The 20,067-nt window shown below is 39.5% G+C and overlaps 1 protein-coding gene across 6 annotated transcripts in view; it reads left to right on the forward strand.

Annotated features, from left to right (window-relative positions):
• ptprua (protein tyrosine phosphatase receptor type Ua) overlaps window positions 1–20,067 on the forward strand; it is a 310,129-nt gene that overhangs the window by 135,745 nt on the left and 154,317 nt on the right. For all 6 annotated transcript variants that reach the window (XM_084739999.1, XM_084740002.1, XM_084740000.1 and 3 more), the window contains exon 3: window positions 15,265–15,536. In XM_084739999.1, the coding sequence (XP_084596125.1) occupies window positions 15,265–15,536 (272 nt within the window). The remainder of the gene's footprint in view (window positions 1–15,264; window positions 15,537–20,067) is intronic.

Raw genomic sequence — 20,067 nt, forward strand, 5'->3', positions numbered from 1 at the left:
ACCCAGCCTTTGTGTGTGACCCTTCTTAGCCAAGCAAAACATGTTTGGTTGATCCAGTCACATGTTATAGATGTTTGGAACCTATGACGAGGGTTAGCAAAGACTTTTGAAGTCCTCGGGTGTAAAACTCTCAAGTAATTACCAAGAAAAAAGCTGAGATATGACAAAACTAAAGAGGTTTTGTTCTTTTTCTTTCATTGTTACTTACTTCACACTGTGTTTGAATGAACTGTGTAAAAACTCTGTTCTGTAAGTGTTGCCATTGTTCTCTGTAATATGATTCGCTATAGAGAGAGGTATCTGCATATGAATGCAGAATCTGTCTGGAAGGGACGAGATTTTGGTATCGGATGCGTTCTGGTTTCTTTTTGCTGTCCGAGTAGTATTGACCAATCACGTTTGAGCAGGCTTTGGTTGAATGCAGATAAAACAGTCCCTGTGGAGAACAAAAGAGGCAGAAATCATTGGCTGAAATGCAATCCTGCAACCCATCAGGTATTATATGATAGATATTTTAGCTTTTTCTTAGCTTTTTTTAATCCTTTATCTGCATGCATATGCTGATATCTGTTTATAGAGATTAGCCTCCAACTCTGTTCTTACATCTTGAATTGCTAATCAGACCGTAAACAACGAGCACCACTTGGAAAACCAAATGTTGGCCTGTTTATCTGTTATCAGGATGTCCACTGGCTACACCAGCAGCCCTGAAACACTGGCCATTGCCCCGAAAGGAAATCGTGGTGAGATGGTAGCTGATGGGTTCTAAGATTAAGATTAAGTCATGTTAACTTTGGACGACTTTACCCTCTGTGTTATCATACTCAGTCCTTACGTAGAGTCTGAGAGTGGCCTGAAGATAGTGGTCTGCGAAAGTCTCAAGTCTGATTCTTCTCAGGATAACAAGCACAGCAAGAAAAAAGATCTGATTCTACTTATTCCAGACACTCCTGCCCTCTCAAGCACCGCGTATGCTGACCGATGTACTCTAAAGGCCCCCATACATCATTCCCTTCAGGCGAGGACGCTCCTCTGGGGAGAGCTCCCTGCTACTGTACCTGTTAGTCCAGGATGTCCCCGCATGATCTCTGATCCTCCACGAAGAGAGAGACCAGAGGAAAGTAGCAGGGCCCTGGAAATGACATGCTCTGTTTACTAAATGACCAGAGAAACCTCGAAGAAATAGGGCAGCGAGAGAGAGCGAGGAATACTGGCATGAAGAGCGGAGAGAGCAGCAGCAGCTCCCCAAAAGGCCTCCGGGATGGCGAGATGAAACAAACAGTAGATCACAGGAGTTAGATGAAGAGGCTGAGGGCGGGTGGTATATATCAAGATGCGGCAGGAGGGAGGAGAGCTGCTAGTGGTATGAGGCAGGATAGTCGGCCCACACATTGTCACTGGGCGGCAGCTAATGCACTATTGATTTCTTCCACTGAAAAGATTCCCCCGCATCCGCAGTCCACTTCCATCCACTGGCGTCTGTCAGCAGGCCCGGACTCTGACTTAGGACCGGTGTTTAGGGTTGAGGGTTAGGATCAGGATTGGATTTATGTTTGGGGGAAACCTGAATCCATCCTGCAAACAACCGCGAGAAGTACATCTTTTATTATTAAGCACCGCACCCTCGACAAGACGGTCAGTGAGAAAAGTTGGCCATGGGTAAACTTTTTTTCAATGTTTTTGGCCAAAGGCGACCAATCAGTTTGCTGAAACAACGCCATGATTGGGTTTTACAAACAATAATGGAGGCTGGCAAGTTGAAAATGAACAAAATGTTTATTACAGCCAGTCATATTGCCTTATCTTTATACAAATTGTATTTGAGGCTGCTGGAATAATTGACTTTTTTGACTGCAAATTAATGTTCAAGAGATGCAACAAATATCATGATATTTACTGTACCAGACACCAAACATAACAATGTTAAATGAGGTGCAATTATGATCATTTCCATACCATGAATAATGATCAATGACCACATTTTTGATTGGTTACATTCTTAATGGTGATTGATTGATTAATGATTAATGATTAACATTCCTTGTTAAAAGGAAAAACAGATTTTATACAGACAAAAAATGCTGTATTGGTGAGATTCACTGACATTTTTTTCAAGTTGTGATGTTTGTTTGTTTTTAATATGATAATTATTATATGATAAATATCATATTGTGGACTTTGTTGTCAAGGTATTATTGTACTGTTAATTTTTAGTGTTGTTACATCCCTATAATGCACCATCTCTCATGTGTAATCTAATTACTAACGTGAAAAATATAATATAAAGCTTTGATACTTTTATTTTCCTAAACTCATCTCCTAAATTCCTCCTAAATTCATCCTCCACACTTCATCGTTTATTTTCATGATTTAATATTTTGGTAAATTGTAAAAATAAATAAAACAATGCACATTTGATTCAAACTATGTCTTGCCTCTCACCGGGCAGATATCCAGTCATACTTGAGGAGAAACCTCCCTGGTGGTGGGGTGACTTTTCTCATTTTATTTCAAATATTTCAGTCTGTCTGCTGTGTTTCTGTGCAATACCTGCAAGATTTTCTCTGCCAAAGATTGCTCAGCTTTGTATTTTTGGATTCTTGAGCACCACACTGATTCCACTCTTTTATGAGCCATTGGCACAGTCCTGACCCTTCTATTGACACTGACAATGGCTGCTCAACTGGAAGCAGGACCAATGTGGGCACAGATATGACTCACTACAAACTGAATTTGAATCATTTCTGTTGGAATTTGGATTGCTCAACCTGAATAATTGCGTGAAATGGCTGAATTTGAATCACATAATTTGAATTTGTATTGTTTAACTTGAACAGTTGCACAGAAGAAATGAATCTTAATGATTTGAAATCATTTGAAATTGAATTTATTAGTTTGGAGCTTTTAGTTTAGTTTAATTTATTGGACAAAGGATCAAATACGAAGGTAAAAGCTGTACCAGTGTATATGAAACCACCAAGACTTATTTCCATCGTGGTTCCTGATGTTTCATCAGACTGTCCTCGCCACAACAAGATGAAGCCAACCATTTAATGTCTGTGACGGGAGACACGCAAACACATCATGACAATCCACTTACAATTAAGAGAGACAGTTCTTGAAGCAATACGAAACTGAATCCAGTTGCTCTGAAACTGTATTTGAGATTCCATTTTTGCACTTGACTTCACCACACCGTAGACTACAGGTTGTCGCTTGTGCAGTGGTAAGCCAATCACACGTCACATTAAATCGAGGAACGCTTGATCGAATGCAAGTTTAATTTGACTGGAGCAGTTTTGTTTGTCACTACTTAGTGCTGGATTATTTCAATCAATACTCTCAAAGAAAAAATACCCCCCAAAAAAGAACCGACAGTTTGTTGACCCTCTTTAACAAAGTCAGCTAATCATAATTTTCACAGCAGATAGAGGGACTTGTCACTTGAAGGTAAGTGGATGTAAGTTTTTGGGCAGTCTCAAATGAAAGGTTAAAGTTAGTCACTAACAGCCCTGGAGAGTAACAGATTACATCTAACAGGATTACATAATCAGGATACAGTTACAGACAAATAATATGTAATCAGATCACAGTTACATTCAGTAAAAATGGCAATTATTTATCAGGATTAAAATTTTAAAAGGCATTTTAAAATAAAGAACGATATACACAAGATTTAATCACCATTATTTATCTAGATGTGCATTTGCACGTAACAGAGGAAGGAATATCTGGACAAACAATTAATAAACTTAACAGCAAACATTAAACTAGGTGGCAGGAAAATATTGATACGTTTGAAAATCCTGATATTATGTTTTTTGATACTGTATCAATATTGTGATACATGGCAGAGGTTCATTTTCTGTTGTATTTAAAACCCACATCACTAGATAGCAGTTATTGATCTTCACTGTTCTGATTGCATAAAGAAATTTACCTTTTTTAACAAAGATTTTGTGCATATGGTGGTGTGTTCTTAATACTATTGCAATTTTCCTAAAATTAGATTTTAAAAGTAATATTTTATCATCTGTAACACTATATATGATAATATATTGAATCATGACTCTTATATGACAATACATATCATATCACCAGATTCTTCCCATGCTGTAAAAATGAAAAAGTTGAGAAAAATCAAAATTTCATTGCAATGGATTAGAATAGATTTTTGAGTTTTGAGCCCAACTCAAATTCTTAAGTTCTGAAAAAGTTTTGCCAACTTTTGTTGAAATAACTTACTTTTCTTCTTTAGATAAACTTAAAGCTTTGAAGTTTAGAACTCAAAACATGGTATTTAAGAAACCAAACTGAGTGAATTAATCGAAGTGACAATAAATGTTAGAGTTTTAATATTTTCAATTAAGACGATCATATTTTTAAGGTTCTTTAAAAAATTAGTTTCTGAAATTTAGTTAATCTAAAGAAGAAAAGTAAATTATCTCAAAGATTACAGGTTAGCAAAACTTTCAAAAGTTTATTTCAAAACTTAAGAGTTTTTTTTTTTTTTTTTTACAGTGCAATAAAAAGTCATACATAAAACATTATATTGCATTAATCAGTTTCACTTGAGGTGATCCAAAAGTAACAGAAAGTAATGAAGTTACATTACTTCGATGGTTCTCAAACACGCCCCTTCAGAAGCCAAAAAAAAGTTCAGGCATTATCAATCATTAATAATAAGCAACTGATAAAAAAAATATTCAGAAGTTGAATTTTTATGAAATTAAGGTCAGCCTGATAGCATCAGCAAACATTTATTTGTTTATTTCTCTTACATAATTCATATTCATTCTACTTTATTTCACTCTTTTTTTCTCCCCTGATCATCTGTGCCACCACCTGCAGTAGCTCCGTGCCCTCCCAGGGGGCCCACCCCCTAGTTTGGGAACCCCTGCATTACTTTAATATTGCAATACCTGGATTAGGTTACTAACTACATTTTCAACAGGTAATCAGTAACTGTACGAGAGTATGTTTTTAAAGTAACCCTCTGAACCTAAGCCAATTAAAGCTGGTTACAGACTTTGGTTGAAATCAATATATCAACAGGATTGTTTGGTACCAATAAATCTGGCACCACTGAAGCAAACAGTCAGATCTGGTGTTTTTATTTGTTAATATTTGATCCAAGCATCCTTTTGGCAGAAGGGTTTGGGGGGTCTGGCGATGAATCAGGTCCCTTCTCGTGCAGAAATGCGGGTGTATCATCCTGCAGCATGAACAGAGCAGCAGCTCAGGTATCTCCGCTATAAGTGAAGCAGCATTTGCATAGACAGTGAAAGCTCCCATTGTTGGCACATTTCACTCAGTATGTGGTGCTAATCGGTGCATCTTGGAGGCGTCGGTGTAGAAACGCAGTAATGACTCTGTTGTTGTCAGCGGTCTCCAGGTTGTTTGTCGGGCTCTGGAGCCTCACCTGGGGAATTCATTAGCTCCAGTCGTCAGCTGCAGTCAGACTTGTATTGTTTGCGGGGTGTTTAGGCTCTGTCAGTGTCGCATTCATGACCAGCTGCTGTTGGTTTGCAGATTTCCCATTTGCACGGTGTAAGCGCTGTGTCACTTTTTGTAAATGGCAAAATCTGCATTGCCTTTTGGCTCCGGTAAACAAGCCGCAGCCCCGGTGCTGCCCGCCTGCCAGCCGAGCGGATCACACGCCACGGCCAGAGATACAAAGAGGAGCAAGCAGCGAGACCAATCTGTGCCCTCCCAATCATCTACGCTCGCCGCACTTCACTTCTCTCGTACGTGCAATATCATCTGAGGTCACCGTGGCTCCGGGGTTGCAATATCAAGACAAAAAGAAAAAAAAAAGAATAAAAGACAGAAAGCAAATGAAGATCTGAAAAAGACCAAATTGAAAATCTTAGATGACCTTCTCTAGATGCCCCGGAGGAGGAGGGTCGAAGAAAAAGGTCTAGCTCGCCCTCACCAATCACACAATCTCGATCAACATCTCCAGAAAGCAGACTGTTAACTGTGAGAGTGGAGGTGGAGGCAGCGGCGGCGGCGGCGGCGGGAGGTAGAGAATGTTAGATAAAAATTTGATTAAAATACATCAGGTTTGGCTTGGCCTTTTCTCACAGAAATATGGTTTTATCATCGTGTAGAATAGGCCTGCCTGAGTTATACAAAGCCTTATTGATGGCAGGGGAGGAAAGCTGACGAAAAATGACGGAGACAAACATAAAGATAAAAGCTGTCCCTATCTCTGCCTCCTTTCTTTTTTCCAGCACTTCTCCGCCCCTCCTCTCCACTTTCGGCTCCTCTCTGCCTTTTTTTTTTTTTTTTCTCCCTCAGTGTAAGTGTGATAAAAGCGGGCAGACCTATGACTCAGGTTCCCACCCCACATTCTGATATGAATTCAGGGAGCTGAGGCCGTCCCCTAATCTCTTAATGCATGTTCCCTCGCCCTTGGCAGGGTCATGGGAGAAATAGATGGAGCCTTATCAGCTTTTATGGATTTATGGAGAATTTCTCTGCATTGGGTGTTTTTTTTTCCTACACCAACCTGTGTGTGTGTGTATATAGTATGTGTCTCTGGGCATGTGTGTGTCCTCAAGGATGTTGAGTAAGGTTATCAGAGCCGGTAATATCTGTATGAATTTTATCAAGTTTATAATTACTGCATCAATCATGTTGACTTACTCCATCAAGCTAAAGTGGAAAGAGACCCTGAGCCTGTTTTGACAAATTTGTGCCAGTGTGCTAACCTTCAGCAGCTGAGAGCTCATCCCTGTTAAACCTGTTCAAGAAATGTAGTCAGTAATGTGAGCCACGTATCACAATATTGAAGTCATTTAACTTAATCATGATCCGTTACTTTTGAAATCAGAGAACTTTTACTTTCTTTCTGACTCAGAATGATAGGTTTGGTCCATAAAATGTCTGAAAATGGTGAAAATGTCAATGTCAATCAAAGCTCAAGGTGACGTCCTCAAATGTTTTGTTTTGTCCACAACTCAAAAATATTGAGTTTACTGTCAGGGAGGGGTAAAGATACTGGAAAACATTCACATTTAAGAAGGTGAAATCAGAGAATTTTTACTTTTTTTTAATTAAAAACTGACTCAAAACAATTAATCGATCAGTGATTTGGTCAGAAAATGGTGAAAAATGTTGACCAAAGTTCAAAATGATGTCAACTAATGTCTTGTTTTGTCCAATATTAGGAGGCAATATTCAGTTAACTGTCAGGGGAGTACAGGAGCTCAAAAATGTTCACATTTAGCTGAAATCAGAGAATTTTTTACATTTGTAATTTTAAAAAAGACAAAATTATCAATCAGTTAGTTGTTTGGTCCATAAATTGTCAGAAAATTTTGATGAAAGCTCAACATGATGTTCTCAAATGTCTTAGAAAATATTAGCTACTTGAAAATATTTACACTTAAGAAGCTGAAATTAGAGAATTGTAATTTTTTAAATTAAAAAATGACTCAAAACTGTTAATTGATTAATTAATCCTGAGACAATCTTGTCAGTTGAAAAACAGCTCCAAACATGTGGAGCACACAGACATAAAACATACGGCTCACAAGAGTGTCTGTTCACTTAATAATGCTAATTGGTCAATATGTTTCAGTAATAGGCGGCTAACTATTCTGTTAGGTGTTGCACAGTGTTTTAGTCGGTTAGTTAGCTCTCATTTGCTCAATTTGCTCCTTTTCTTGGTCTTATAATATCGCAGCTTGAGTACTCTGGGGTCTTGGATTGAAGGTCCATTTTAATTTTCAATGATGTCACCTTGTACTACAATATTGTAAAGGCATTTTTCTGCTGTTTTATAGACCAAATTATGAATTGATTGATTAGGAAAATATTAGGTAAATTAAAGAGGAGTGAAAATAATTACCTTCAGCTGATCTAAAAACCGCTGCCTCATGATTTTACCATTGCTGATGTCATCGTGACATCACAGGAAGTCGGGATCACGTCGGAGAGAAATCTAACCAGCACGGTTATGGATTATGATCAGCCATGACTCCTCGCAAACAAGTTAACGTCACATTTAGAAGGTAAAGAGGCTGTTTAATGGTGTCTTTAAACCTCCGCAGAGGCCAGGGCTGCACCATATGGTAAAAAAAGTCATATTGCGATTATTTTGACCAAAATTATAATTAGCCCTAATATAGCAGCTTGTTCTTCACTCTTCTGACCAGTAGGGGGTTTCAGTTGAATCAAAAGACCACAGCTTAAAATAACACACATGTGGAGGCGATGTTTGTATTTGTTTTACCAAATAGGATGAGTTGCTTCAAGATATTTGAATATAATGAGACAAACAGCATTACAGTAGCTGAGGCTATGTTCTTCACTGTCTCCGCCTCGCTCTTCCCAATACAATCCTGTCATAAGGACAGTTGGAGACTTGCCCTCCAACAATGAAGGGGGTCCAGCTCAGCTCAGCTTCATCGCTGAAGAAAAAGCAATTTAGCCACAGAGCCCCCCTGAGAACCGGCACATCAAAGCAGCCGCGGTGGCGGTGAGGGGGGGGGTTAGGGGAGGAGGGGGGACGCGAGGGGCTGAGCCAGAGCCTGCCCGGCTTCGCCTGCAAGCAGGTGAGGGAGAGAAAAAATATCAGCGTTGTCCAAGAATACAGCGAGATCTCAAAGGACAGCAGCTGCTTGTTATCACAGGATATTTCTGGCACTTTGACGTCTCCTCCATGCTTTTGGGGCAGGGAAGATGGAGCAGAGGGAGGGAGTGGACAGTGGTCAGGGAGGCTTTGTGACATGCATTTTAAATCTCTTTATGGCCGGGTCGTCTGTGGATCTGACCCGGCTTTTGACCTGCTCCTTTTTTTTGTTTCCTTTGTCGATTTCTTTAAACGTAGAGACTGATGACAGAAACCAAAATCCCTCTGTAATTCTGACCGAGGAAGTCACACACACTCCAGACAGCCCTGTCTCCTAGACATTACATTTATATCCGACAAATGTTATGAGGAAATGCTGTTAATGGTGAGTCACAAAAATGTTAAGTTCACAATCTTGCCACACATGATCCATTCCTACTACACGCCTTTGTTAAATGCTTCATTCTGATTGGTCAGTTACAACATTCTAAGGTCTGTTATTTCTTTATAACAGACCATTACTATGAAGAGCAGGCCGTTGCTATGGATGTAGACTCTTGAGGAGCAAATAAGATGAGTTTTAAATCCATAAAATCATTTTAAAAGGAATATTTTGTGCCAAATTATTGATTTTCTTTTTGGTACTTAAGCATGTCATAAGCAGGATAATGTACAGAGAGCAGGTCATTATTGCAAAATAAACCCCTTCAGGATGATCAAGACCTCTCTGCTTCGCATCGGAATCCTGCATAACCATGTCAGGGTTTATTTCACAATAATGACCTGCTCAGTGTACATTATCCCTTACATAGTGACACAGTTTATGGCTTCTTGTGTTAGTTTCAGGGCTGAGTGCATGAATTCCTTTATTGCATTTTCTAAATTTTCATGTGTTTGTTCAGTTATTCCTGTGAATATTAGATTGTGGCGGCATTAAATGTTGAGGATAGTCTCTTTCAGGTTTTTCGTTTTTGGAGGACCTGGGTGGAGAGTGTGTTTACTGTGAGTTTTAGTTCTTTTTCGATCTGTAGCGTTTCAGTCTGCAACTAGCTGTACTTGAGACTGACTTTAAAGTCTTTGATGTCAGCATGTAGTAGTTCCAAAATTGACAGTTTATTGCTTATCGACTCAAGTACACTGACCCCGATTGTGGTGTTTCCGTCATCCATTTCTGTGGACCAATCTCGCCTCGGCTGTTCAGTTTGTAGAAGCAGCTGTCGACAAAGGTCCTCCAGAGTTGTGAAGTATAATCCAGCAAACGTGGGAGTTCAGTTTGTTTGATCGTTGTTTGAGACTCTCTCCTCAAAGCCTAGGGATCCCTCCAAAACCTCATTGCAAATTTGAGAAATGAGATAAATAGTTGCATTTTTCAAGCAATGACTTGCTTGACTTCTAGCAGAGACTCAACTTGCTTTACTCTCGCTTGTGACTTGAAGGTTAAGCCTTGTTTGTGACTTTCACATATGCGACTTACTCCCACCTGTGGCGTCTATTCCTGATGAAAACAATCGAGCAACATAACAAACATAATTCAGAAGAGTGATCTAAGAGACGGGGTTTGACCTGACCTGTTGACGTGACATGATTAAACTGTAACACAACTGAAGCAGAGAAAATTGCTTGATAACACAAACTTCACATTTGCCTTTATCTAAATAAATAGCTGCCTTCAGAAGAAAATGACTTTTCTCAGAGCAAATTAAAGAGCAAAAAGACTGTCTGTTGTTTGTTATCAGCACTATAAGAAAAGAACGTACACAAATCTAAAGTAACAGCAGCAATTACTTCCTCGAATGTTCCTTATCCTTGATGAAAATGAGTCCACACATCAGCTGTTAATGAATATTTTCCTTTGATGCTCAGCTTTTGCTTTCGCTTGAAAGCAGAAAACAGGTGGCGAATATATAAAAGGCATCTTGCTATTTATGCACATTTAAGATAGTTTTCATTTAAGGGTTTTGATGAAAGGGAGCTGGTGGAAGTACAGTAGAGCATTAGGAGAAAGAGGAGGTGAAAAAAAAGGAGGTAGAGGAAGGGGAAACGAGGACACAGAGAATAAGATGATGAGAGGAGGAATGATGGGAGAGTTGAAGGAGGAAGCCACTTTTCTTACTCTTGGGAAGGTCAGCGGGACTCGAATCTGCTTTTGGGCCTGTATACTGCATGTGTGTGTGTGTGTGTGTGTGTGTGTGTTTGTGTACGTGTGAGAGAGAGGTGTGTGTGTGTGTGCTGATATGTGTCCTGCATGTCAGCGTGCGAGTATTACAGCCATCTCTCTGGTTTAAGCATTCCCTCGGCTGCCATTATGGCCTAATAACCGTGTCAGTGTGATTAATGGCGAGAGGCAGGGCTCTGATTGTGCTCTCGCTCAACTACAGTACCTAGGCAACTACACTACCCACGATGCCGCTGTCTGTGCTCCGTCCATGGCCATCTCGTGCGGCGGCGCCCGCCGCACTGAATGTGAAGGTTATACGTGCAATTAGCATGCGTTCTCTGCCCCGCTGGCAGCATCAAAGAGACGATTCGATGAAGATGATTGGATGATTAAAAGTTAGGGAAGGAAAGCTCATGATCCCCAAGGCCACTTTAACCAGTCCAAGGTAATAAACACAGACAGCTAACTGCCAGTCCTGTTGTCTCTTTGTGTTTATCATCATCACTGTTTAGTATTTGTTTATATGAAGGTACAAGCAAGGACCTTTTTCCCTTAAGTTGATGTCTGAATGAATGGATTAAATGAGTGAGTAGAAAGTGGAAACCCGTTAGGTCAGCAGACTTCAAGATTTGTTTCCTCTAAATAATATCTTGTGGTCATCAAAAGTTTCATCTGTAACATTTCTGGAGCTTTATTTGAAACTTTCATGTCCATGTTATTTTTCCATGAAAATGTATGCAACTGCAAGGGAATTTCTTAGCTTCACCTGCAAAATGTCACTCAGAGACAAACCGACAACAAAAAGATATACAATGACCCCAAGGAGGAGACACAAAATCACCACAGAGAGATTCAAAACAATTACAAAGTGACACAAAATAACTACAAAGGGACACAAAACAACCACAAAGGGGCACAAAAACAACAAAGTAACACAAACACACAACACACAAAACCACAAAGATACCCAAAAGAACCAAAAAGGGACACAAAACAACAACAAAGTGGCAGAAAATTACCAAAGAGACACAAAAGAACTACAAAGAGACACATAACAACCACAAGAATACACAAAAGAACCACAAAGGGACACAAAATAACTACAAAGAGTCAGACTATTACCAAAGAGACACAAGATAATTACAAGGGGACGCAAAACAACCACAAAGAGACACAAAAGAACCATAAAGAGACACAAAATAAAATATATACATGCAATACGGCCACAAAGACACCAAAACAACACAAAGAGAAGCAAAGCAACCCGCAAAAAGTAACTACAAAGAAACCCAAACTACAGAAAGATGCATAACAAACACAAAGAGACACTAAATGGCCATAAAAAGGTGCAAAACGACTACAAAGAGATTTGAGAATGACAGAAAGAAGCAACACAACCACAAAGTCTGTACGTCTTGCTATGTAGGAGAGATGGTGGGGCATTTTACATGTCTGTGCCCAAGGGCCCATTGTCTCCTCCGTAATCCATCTTTTGTCCATAATTATGGGAATATATGAGGATTTGACAAGATTACGTAATTAATTATGCACCAGTCAAGATATACAATGGAATTTTATTGCTGCTTTCCACCTAAGATGGCATTTGAGTTTTCTGTGCCAGTTTGTCAGCAGGACTGCAAAAAAAGTACTTGGCTGATTTTCACGAAACTTTGTGGAAGAGTGTAGCACGAACCCAGGAGGAAGCTTATTAACTGTCAGAGTGGATCCAAATCACAGGACCAATATACACAAATTATTCACTTTAATTAACACTGCCAGATAGGTCAATTGTTACAGCAGTGTCTACGGTAAAAGAAACTTAATTCATCACTCATGCAAGAAATAAGCAAAGTAAATCATCCTTACCATGGATACCCTCGCAGATTACCTTATAATCTTTGGTGGAGGTCTGCGCCCTCCGAGCGCCCTTTGAGTTTCAAACTAGAACAACAGCAGTTGTTTTTCCATAAAAATGTTGCATAAGGGAATTTGAGATTTTGGCAAAGTAACATCTGATTCAGTATGTTTCCATTTTTATGTGATAAGCTAGTAAATATATACAGTGGAAATTTATTGCTGCTTTCCATGTAAAATGGCATAAAAACCCGTCTGTCTTCTGTCGGCTTTTATTGCCATCTTTTATTTTTCGACAGCTTTTTACAAATTCCGTGATTTTATTTTACTGTCAAATAGAGCTGGAGGACTGAAGAGAAAGTCTGTCTTTTAATTTATTTCATTTTATTCCACCTCAGAAGAGGCGTTATACTGAGAGAGAGTCAAAGGCCTCAACCAACAATTGGTTGAGGTTTTGTGAAAGATTTTGTATTTTTAAGTCCTTATGTTGGGATGACAATTTTGTTTTCTTTTTTTTCTCATTTGTAATGTCATAATGGAGGACATTACTTTAGTGTGCATGACCTTTTCCCAAAGCGACAATAAGTGCATTCAAGGACCGAGGAACAAGAGATGGATGTGGTCAAAAATGAAATGACTGCACCCTTCCTCCCAAACAAATAACTTTTTTTTTTGTTATCAACAACCACTTTCAGCATCTAGGACATCTCGCAAGGCCAAATTGGATGACTGGCATGTCAGAGTCAGAGTCTTCTCCTGCTACAACTTTTGTGCGTCAGGCGGGCTGTAAAATATCACTTAATTTAACATAGTGACCATCCCAAAATACATAAATGCTGTGTAGTGTGAACAGTAGACTTACACTGTGCATGTTTGGCTCATGAAGCTGCAAGGACAGAGGTTTGATCTTAAATACTGTTCTCAAGAGTGACTGAGGGGGCAACAAATAAAACTGATTGATTTTAAAAATGCAATAGCCTCAGAAAGACTAAATAACAGCAACGTAAAGGTGCATGTCCAGATGGTGAGTGCTGATAAAGACAGACTAGTCTTCATAATACTCATAGATTAGTCTAGTGCAAGTTAAACCATTTCACAAAAAACTATACATATGCCAAAAAAAAAAAATTACCGTGCGGGTGACTCAGGCTCAAGACCCATGTTACCATGGCAACAATGAGGGCCACCAATTGATCAGTAGGACCCAGCAACAAAAAAAGAGGAAAACATGCCTCATAATTTATAGTACGTTAACATGATTTCTTTGCATCTTGTACCATATTTTTAAATCTTTGTTGATCATCTTTGATGCTCCTCTTACTGTTTAATGTCACTGCAGTTTTTTTCTGTATCAGATTTTCAGAGATTCACTAAACTCTCCAAGTAAAATGTCCTCATAACTGTTGATTTCAATCAAAAGACATATTTTTTTCTGGGGTAAACGGAGCTGAGCGGTTAGAAGAGGTCACCTGGTGGGCTTTTCTTTTATTATTTTGAAAAAGGTCTGAATTTACCCAAAATTCATTGTGCCAGAGCCCTATTTAAGATAGTCAAGAACTAAACTGCTTTGGGCAACAGCTGAATTTAGACGTCTATCTTGAGTCTGACAGTCTGTCATATCTACGCCATAGTGAAAGTCTGTCTTTGTGAAACCGGATCCTTGTGCAGTGAGATATTGTCCCTGCCATCCAAACGCAAAGCTGCTCTTTTGTGAGTTTGGAAGGGAAATAAAGTTCAATATTCAATATTCAATGATCTTAACAATCTAGCTTTTATGGTTTGAAGTTTGCTGGTTTTCCAGTGTGTAGAATATATTGCATTTCACATAAATACAATGTGTTTGTAGTGAGCAGGCATACAAAATCATTTTTTCCCCGAACCTTTTTTTTTTTCCACTTTAAATTGAGCTTCCCGCTGCTGTGAAGGCCACAGTCAAAGGCAGAGCTCGCCCTTTATTTTCCCCCTCCCTCCGCTGTGGGGCTCTTCTCGTGGCCGGGGCATCTCTGCTGCGCTGGTGGGATGAGAGAGCCAGCGGTGACTCTGTGAACCTCGGTCCAAAATGAAAGTCCAATCTGACACCCGGCGCCGCCGCTTTGAACGCTGCACATCTGAGGCAGCGCTGCGAAAACTGATGGAAGCCCTGTGAAAGCGGGAAGCAGCGAGAAGCGGAGACAGACCAAAATACAGACAAATAGCCAGAGAGGATCACAGAGATATTCTGGGTAACAACCTTGAGCCTGTCAACTCTGGCTCTCAGGCTTTCTCGGGGTTTAAAAATAAAAAAAAGAGACAAACGTTCGTCTTGAAAACTAACATGACATATCTATCCTGGGCTGGGGGTGTTACAGGTGAGGCCCAAAGAGTTTGGATCTTGTTATTTTCGGTATTTCAGGTCACTCGGCGCCGGTCTGGCAGGTGAAAATGCTGAAATAGCTGCTACTGGTGAAGGAAATGTAGCTTTAGCAGCTGCTGAGTGGGGGAGAAGTCTTTGCTTGGCAAGGTTGATGTGTTTTTTTAGGACCAAACTTTCAAACTGCTCTTATCTGTTCAAGACTCCTCAGAAAGCTCCCTCTGAGAGTCTGCCAATAATCATTTAACTGTAAAATCAGCAGGATTTGAACTGATACTTGAAAAAAAAAGTCCCCTAAAGTGTCCTTATCTTTTCCTCCAGGGTCCTTCATGATGGTCAACTCCTCGCAGCATTTCGGGGGCCAGCGGGCGCAGCTGCTGCTGCTGCCGCTCAGTGAGAACGACACCCACTGCATCCAGTTCAGCTACTTCCTGTACAGCCGTGATGGCCACAGCCCCGGGGACCTGCAGGTCTACATCCGGGTCAACGGGGGCCCCAAGGGCAGCGCGGTGTGGAATATCTCGGGCTCCCAGGGACGCCAGTGGCACCAAGTGGAGCTCGCCGTCAGCACTTTCTGGCCCAGTGAATACCAGGTGAGCGATTATGTCCAACAGCACTTGGGTGAACATAGTCATGTAGATATGTAGTATCTCTTAAAGGGACAGTTCACCCCAAAATCTTTCTTTTAGCAGTAGACTCTACCATTACTACTTTAGAATCTATCAGAACTACTTTCTTTCTACTATAAGCAAAGTAGTTCCTACATGAATCTGCTCACAGCAAGGTCTGTGGATTATCTTGAGAAACTGGGTCATGATTTTTGGAAAGAGACACTAGTTTTGGATTTTCCGAATATATTTTCTGGTGCTTTGAGAACCCCAAGCCGGGTGCCATTTAGTTCCATTATATTGGAGAGAAGGCAGACATCTCTATGGCCAACATGTACAAAACTCGCACCAAAACTAGCCAGATGGATAAAAAGCCCTATGGGACAGAAGAAAAGTATGCATTTTGGATTTGGGGGTAAACTGTCCCTTTAAAGGCCCTGAAAACTTTTGAAACTTTAAAACTTTCACGACAGATGGGGTCTTGTATGCGCCCAAAATAATCTGCCAAAGTTAAAGCAGTTTTGGTTCTTTCACATGAGAGATTTTTGTTTTAACTGGAAAAATGTGATGTCACACTGGTGCGACTGCCGTGCACCAATCAGGATTCACCAACATTTGTATCGAAATGTTATGACAGACTGTTTGATCATGTTGCCAGTTCGCAACAGTCAACAAGATGCAGAGGCAGCAGCAACGTGGGTTTGTTCTGCATCACTGAAAGCGCTGACATTGCAAAAGGCATGGCGCCATTTTCAATATAAAACTTTGTGAAATTATGTCAGTGTGTGTATCTGAAGTTGTTTCAGCATTTTCAGCACATTTTAACAATACCACAACTATAGTGATAACCATGATCATACTGGTCACTACAATCATGAGATAAAATCTCCATTCGACCGTTTTTTTCTCAAGCCACAAGTCAAACATGACAAACATGCTGGCATTAAAATGGCATTTTTTTAGCCAGACAAATCAGGGGAATTTGTTCATCACCTGTCTCTGTCTCTGCAGCACGCTGGCAACACAGATTGTTTTCCAAAAGATGCTCCATAACAACATTAAGCTTGCAGATAAATAGAAGTTGCAAAATAAACGTGAAATTTGTATGGGATCTACTGTCGTATTATTTTGACTTGTGATAGGAATTGATACGGATGCACGATTTGGTAAAAAAAAAATCACATTGTATTAAATTTGACATTGCAATGTGCAATTAGTGGAACAGTTTTGCATCATAATTTTTATGTTCTAGAACTAGGGAATGAACTAGGGATGTGCGCGATTAGTCGACACCTTTGCTAGTCGGCACCTGAAATACTAGTCTGTTAAACTATTTATCAATATTTCATTCATGCACAACGTCTAACGGCTTCAACGGTTCTTAATACACACAGTATTTTTTTGGACAGTGTTTAAAATTATCAGTTCATAAGTTGTGCTCAATTTTCACTGCTGAGTGTTTTCTCACTGTTAGACTAGTCAACTAGTCTAAAATAAATTTGGTGTCTATTCGACAGGGAAATTAGTCACCAGGAACATTCCTAGTCTGAACCAAACAAACATGTTTTCTTTTTTAGATTTTTCTACCAGGTCATCCGTGCAGCACTGCAGTACCTCATTATAATGCTATTCTCTCACACATTTGTCCTTTTTCAAAACATTGCAATTTGGATATTGCACTTGGCCATGCTGCGATTTTATTGCAATTGCAATACTTGTGCAGCCCTAGTTCACATTCTTTATGATTTTTTCTATTGATTCCTGATCAATTTTAGCTGAGCCAGCTGTAGTCTGAGAGGTAGCTGCAGCACCAGTCTGTCTGTCACCACCAAAAAGGCTGAAATGAGAGAATATTTGTCCAGCATTTGTTTTCATTTAGGCTTTCTTGTCAAAGAAAATCTGGTAAGCTGGCCTGTATGGCACTAATGTTATTATAACAGGATATTTCCCCTTGGTAATGAACGTGCTGCTCGGTTGGAAGCAGTGGCTTCTTGTGTGTCGGGTGTCAAACGTGCGGCCTTCCTGGAATTAAAGCCTATGTTGTGCAGAAAAATGTTTCAGCGTATCGCTGCTGTTTCCACCCCTGCTTGAAGTGATCATTTTACAGGCGTTGCAGCTTGCAGTGTTGTCATTTTTCTTCGTTAAAATGGAGCCACGCTTTGGACTGTTTTGACATGGACAGGCAATAGTCCATCAGTAATGCATTAGTATTAACAATCCCAAGTGTGCAGCAATAGGCTGTAATAAGAGGAACAATTTGTCTGTCTTTTCTTTTCCAAAGGATGCAGACAGGTAAGTATTAAAATAGCTATTAATATAAGTTACTGTCACATTTCATACCAGCTGCATAGGCCTAAATGAGTCTTTGTGTGAGCCCCGGCTGCACCCACTTAGCAGACAGGGAGTGTATACCACAACACCGGCGTCATCTTTTATTCTAGAGCACCTTTGATCAAATCTAATCAACTACACCCACCCGATTCTGATGAAGCAGATTAAGCTGAGTTTTTAGTGTCAAACTCTTCTTCCCCCCCAAACTTTTCATTTTGATGGTTGCTTATTTATCTCATTTAGTGTTTCTCTGTAACATTAAATATTTAAGTTTTGAAACCAAGTTTTTTTTTTTCTTGGGTGCTGTGAGATCAGTTGATTTCGGCAGTGATCTGGGACTTCTGCTAGCACAGTTTTCTTCCATAAACAGTACACTGCCCTCATTGCAGCTGTTGTATCCGTGTACCATTTTGTCAGAAATGAAACCAGGTAGGTAATTACAGATTTGTAAATTGGATCCAAACAAACAGAGCAGAAACCCACACATACCCACCACAATTTGTCCAGAGTCCAAGAAAAAGATAAACTGCGTGCTGGTGTTCCTGTTATTTTAGCTTCATTTTTATTACATGGAAGAAGAGCAACATTTGTAGCTCAAAGCCAGTTTGATCTTGCAGTGTTGTTTGTCTTTTATGTAATAAATATAAATCTGAAATAAATACAGGAGTGTCTGAGTGCGGTGAGTCAATTTAACTGAACATCATAATGGTTGTTGTATGTCGGATTGAAAGATTTAACAGAAAGCCTGTGTTAAAAACTGATGGACATTAACCAGACAGGAAGGATCTACTGTGAGATGTTATACAGTTTAATTATGGGAAATGTAGGATCTGTGTTTCTGGAGTTTGACCTATACTAAGACTGAAAGTACTGGATTTTGGCAGTTCTTTATAAAACTCTGTCTGATGTGACATTAAATTAATTTATTTTAATTAATTGCTGGAGTAGTCCTTAAAAAAATCCAACACTGTCTAATCAGTAGTGCCGACATTATTACTTATCTGATAGCTAAGTAATAAGTTGATTGACACTTAATTGATTGTAATTTTTAATAAGACTCTGGCACTTTATTAGGCAAAGTTATCACACATACTGGTCAGAGCTTCACAAATAGATACCTACAATAGATTTTCTCATCATTCATCACTATAAAATTAATATATTTGATATGTAGCTTCTGACTTGAGAAGACATCAGCATGGGTGCTGGAAAGTTGTGTTGGACATTTTTCATTTTATATGATGTTTTGTATGAAATGAATGATTGATTAGTAATTAAAGAATAATTAATACATGAATAAATAATGAACATAATTGTTAGTTGGAGTGTTTTCAGTTTTTCTCCTCAGTGATATGATGAATAATGATTCAGAGTGATTGCAAACGTCATGCAGTAACATGGAGGAGTTAATAATGAGTCACTGGGGGAGGTCACTGTTAGGGCTGAGCGATAATTCAATAATATTAATTCTTGACTCTTATTAGAGCACTCATTTAGTAAAATTACCAAATTGTACTTAAAAGCTAACAGCTGCCAGCTGCATTATCGTGGACCACAGAATCGCAGTGAATATTTTATGATATTTTTAGCCATGCTACCAGTGTGGCTAATTGACCCCAAAGGATGAAGCCTACTGACTTTTGTGATCCCTTAACCGGGGACTGCCCATTGTTCTGATGGCCTATTATTCCAAAACCCCAATAGTCTGAAAAATGTCCCATTGGACTGAAAGCCCATTTGTTATCCTGCTATCCATCATCCCAGAAACAAAAGCCCACTGTTCCGAAGGCCTATTGTTCAGAAAATACCCTGGAGTTTTTTGTCCTTAATATCAACAGGAAATTTGTGGTTAACATGAAACACAATTTGGTTAATTTTAGGCAATAAAGTTACTTGGTTAGGTTTAGTCACCAGAATGCTTGGTAGATTTTGGAAAAGCATGTTAGTTAAAGAGAGAAATGGGTGTTTATTTTTGGGATAACAGATGAATGGGCTTTCAGTCCAATGGAACATTTTCTGACTCTTGGAATTTCAGAAAAATGGGTCACCAGAATGATGGCATTGCACTCTTTGACTTCACGTCTGGCGACATCATCTGGTCTATATTTGCGTGCTAACATATAGCCTAACTCATTGGTGTCCAACCTTAGCGGTGCGCCACAAATCCCAGGTGGTCTGTTCTGAG

Source organism: Lutjanus erythropterus, chromosome 16 (assembly GCF_056507025.1).
Source record: "Lutjanus erythropterus isolate fLutEry1 chromosome 16, fLutEry1.hap2, whole genome shotgun sequence".
NCBI classification, from domain to species: Eukaryota; Metazoa; Chordata; class Actinopteri; order Lutjaniformes; family Lutjanidae; genus Lutjanus; species Lutjanus erythropterus.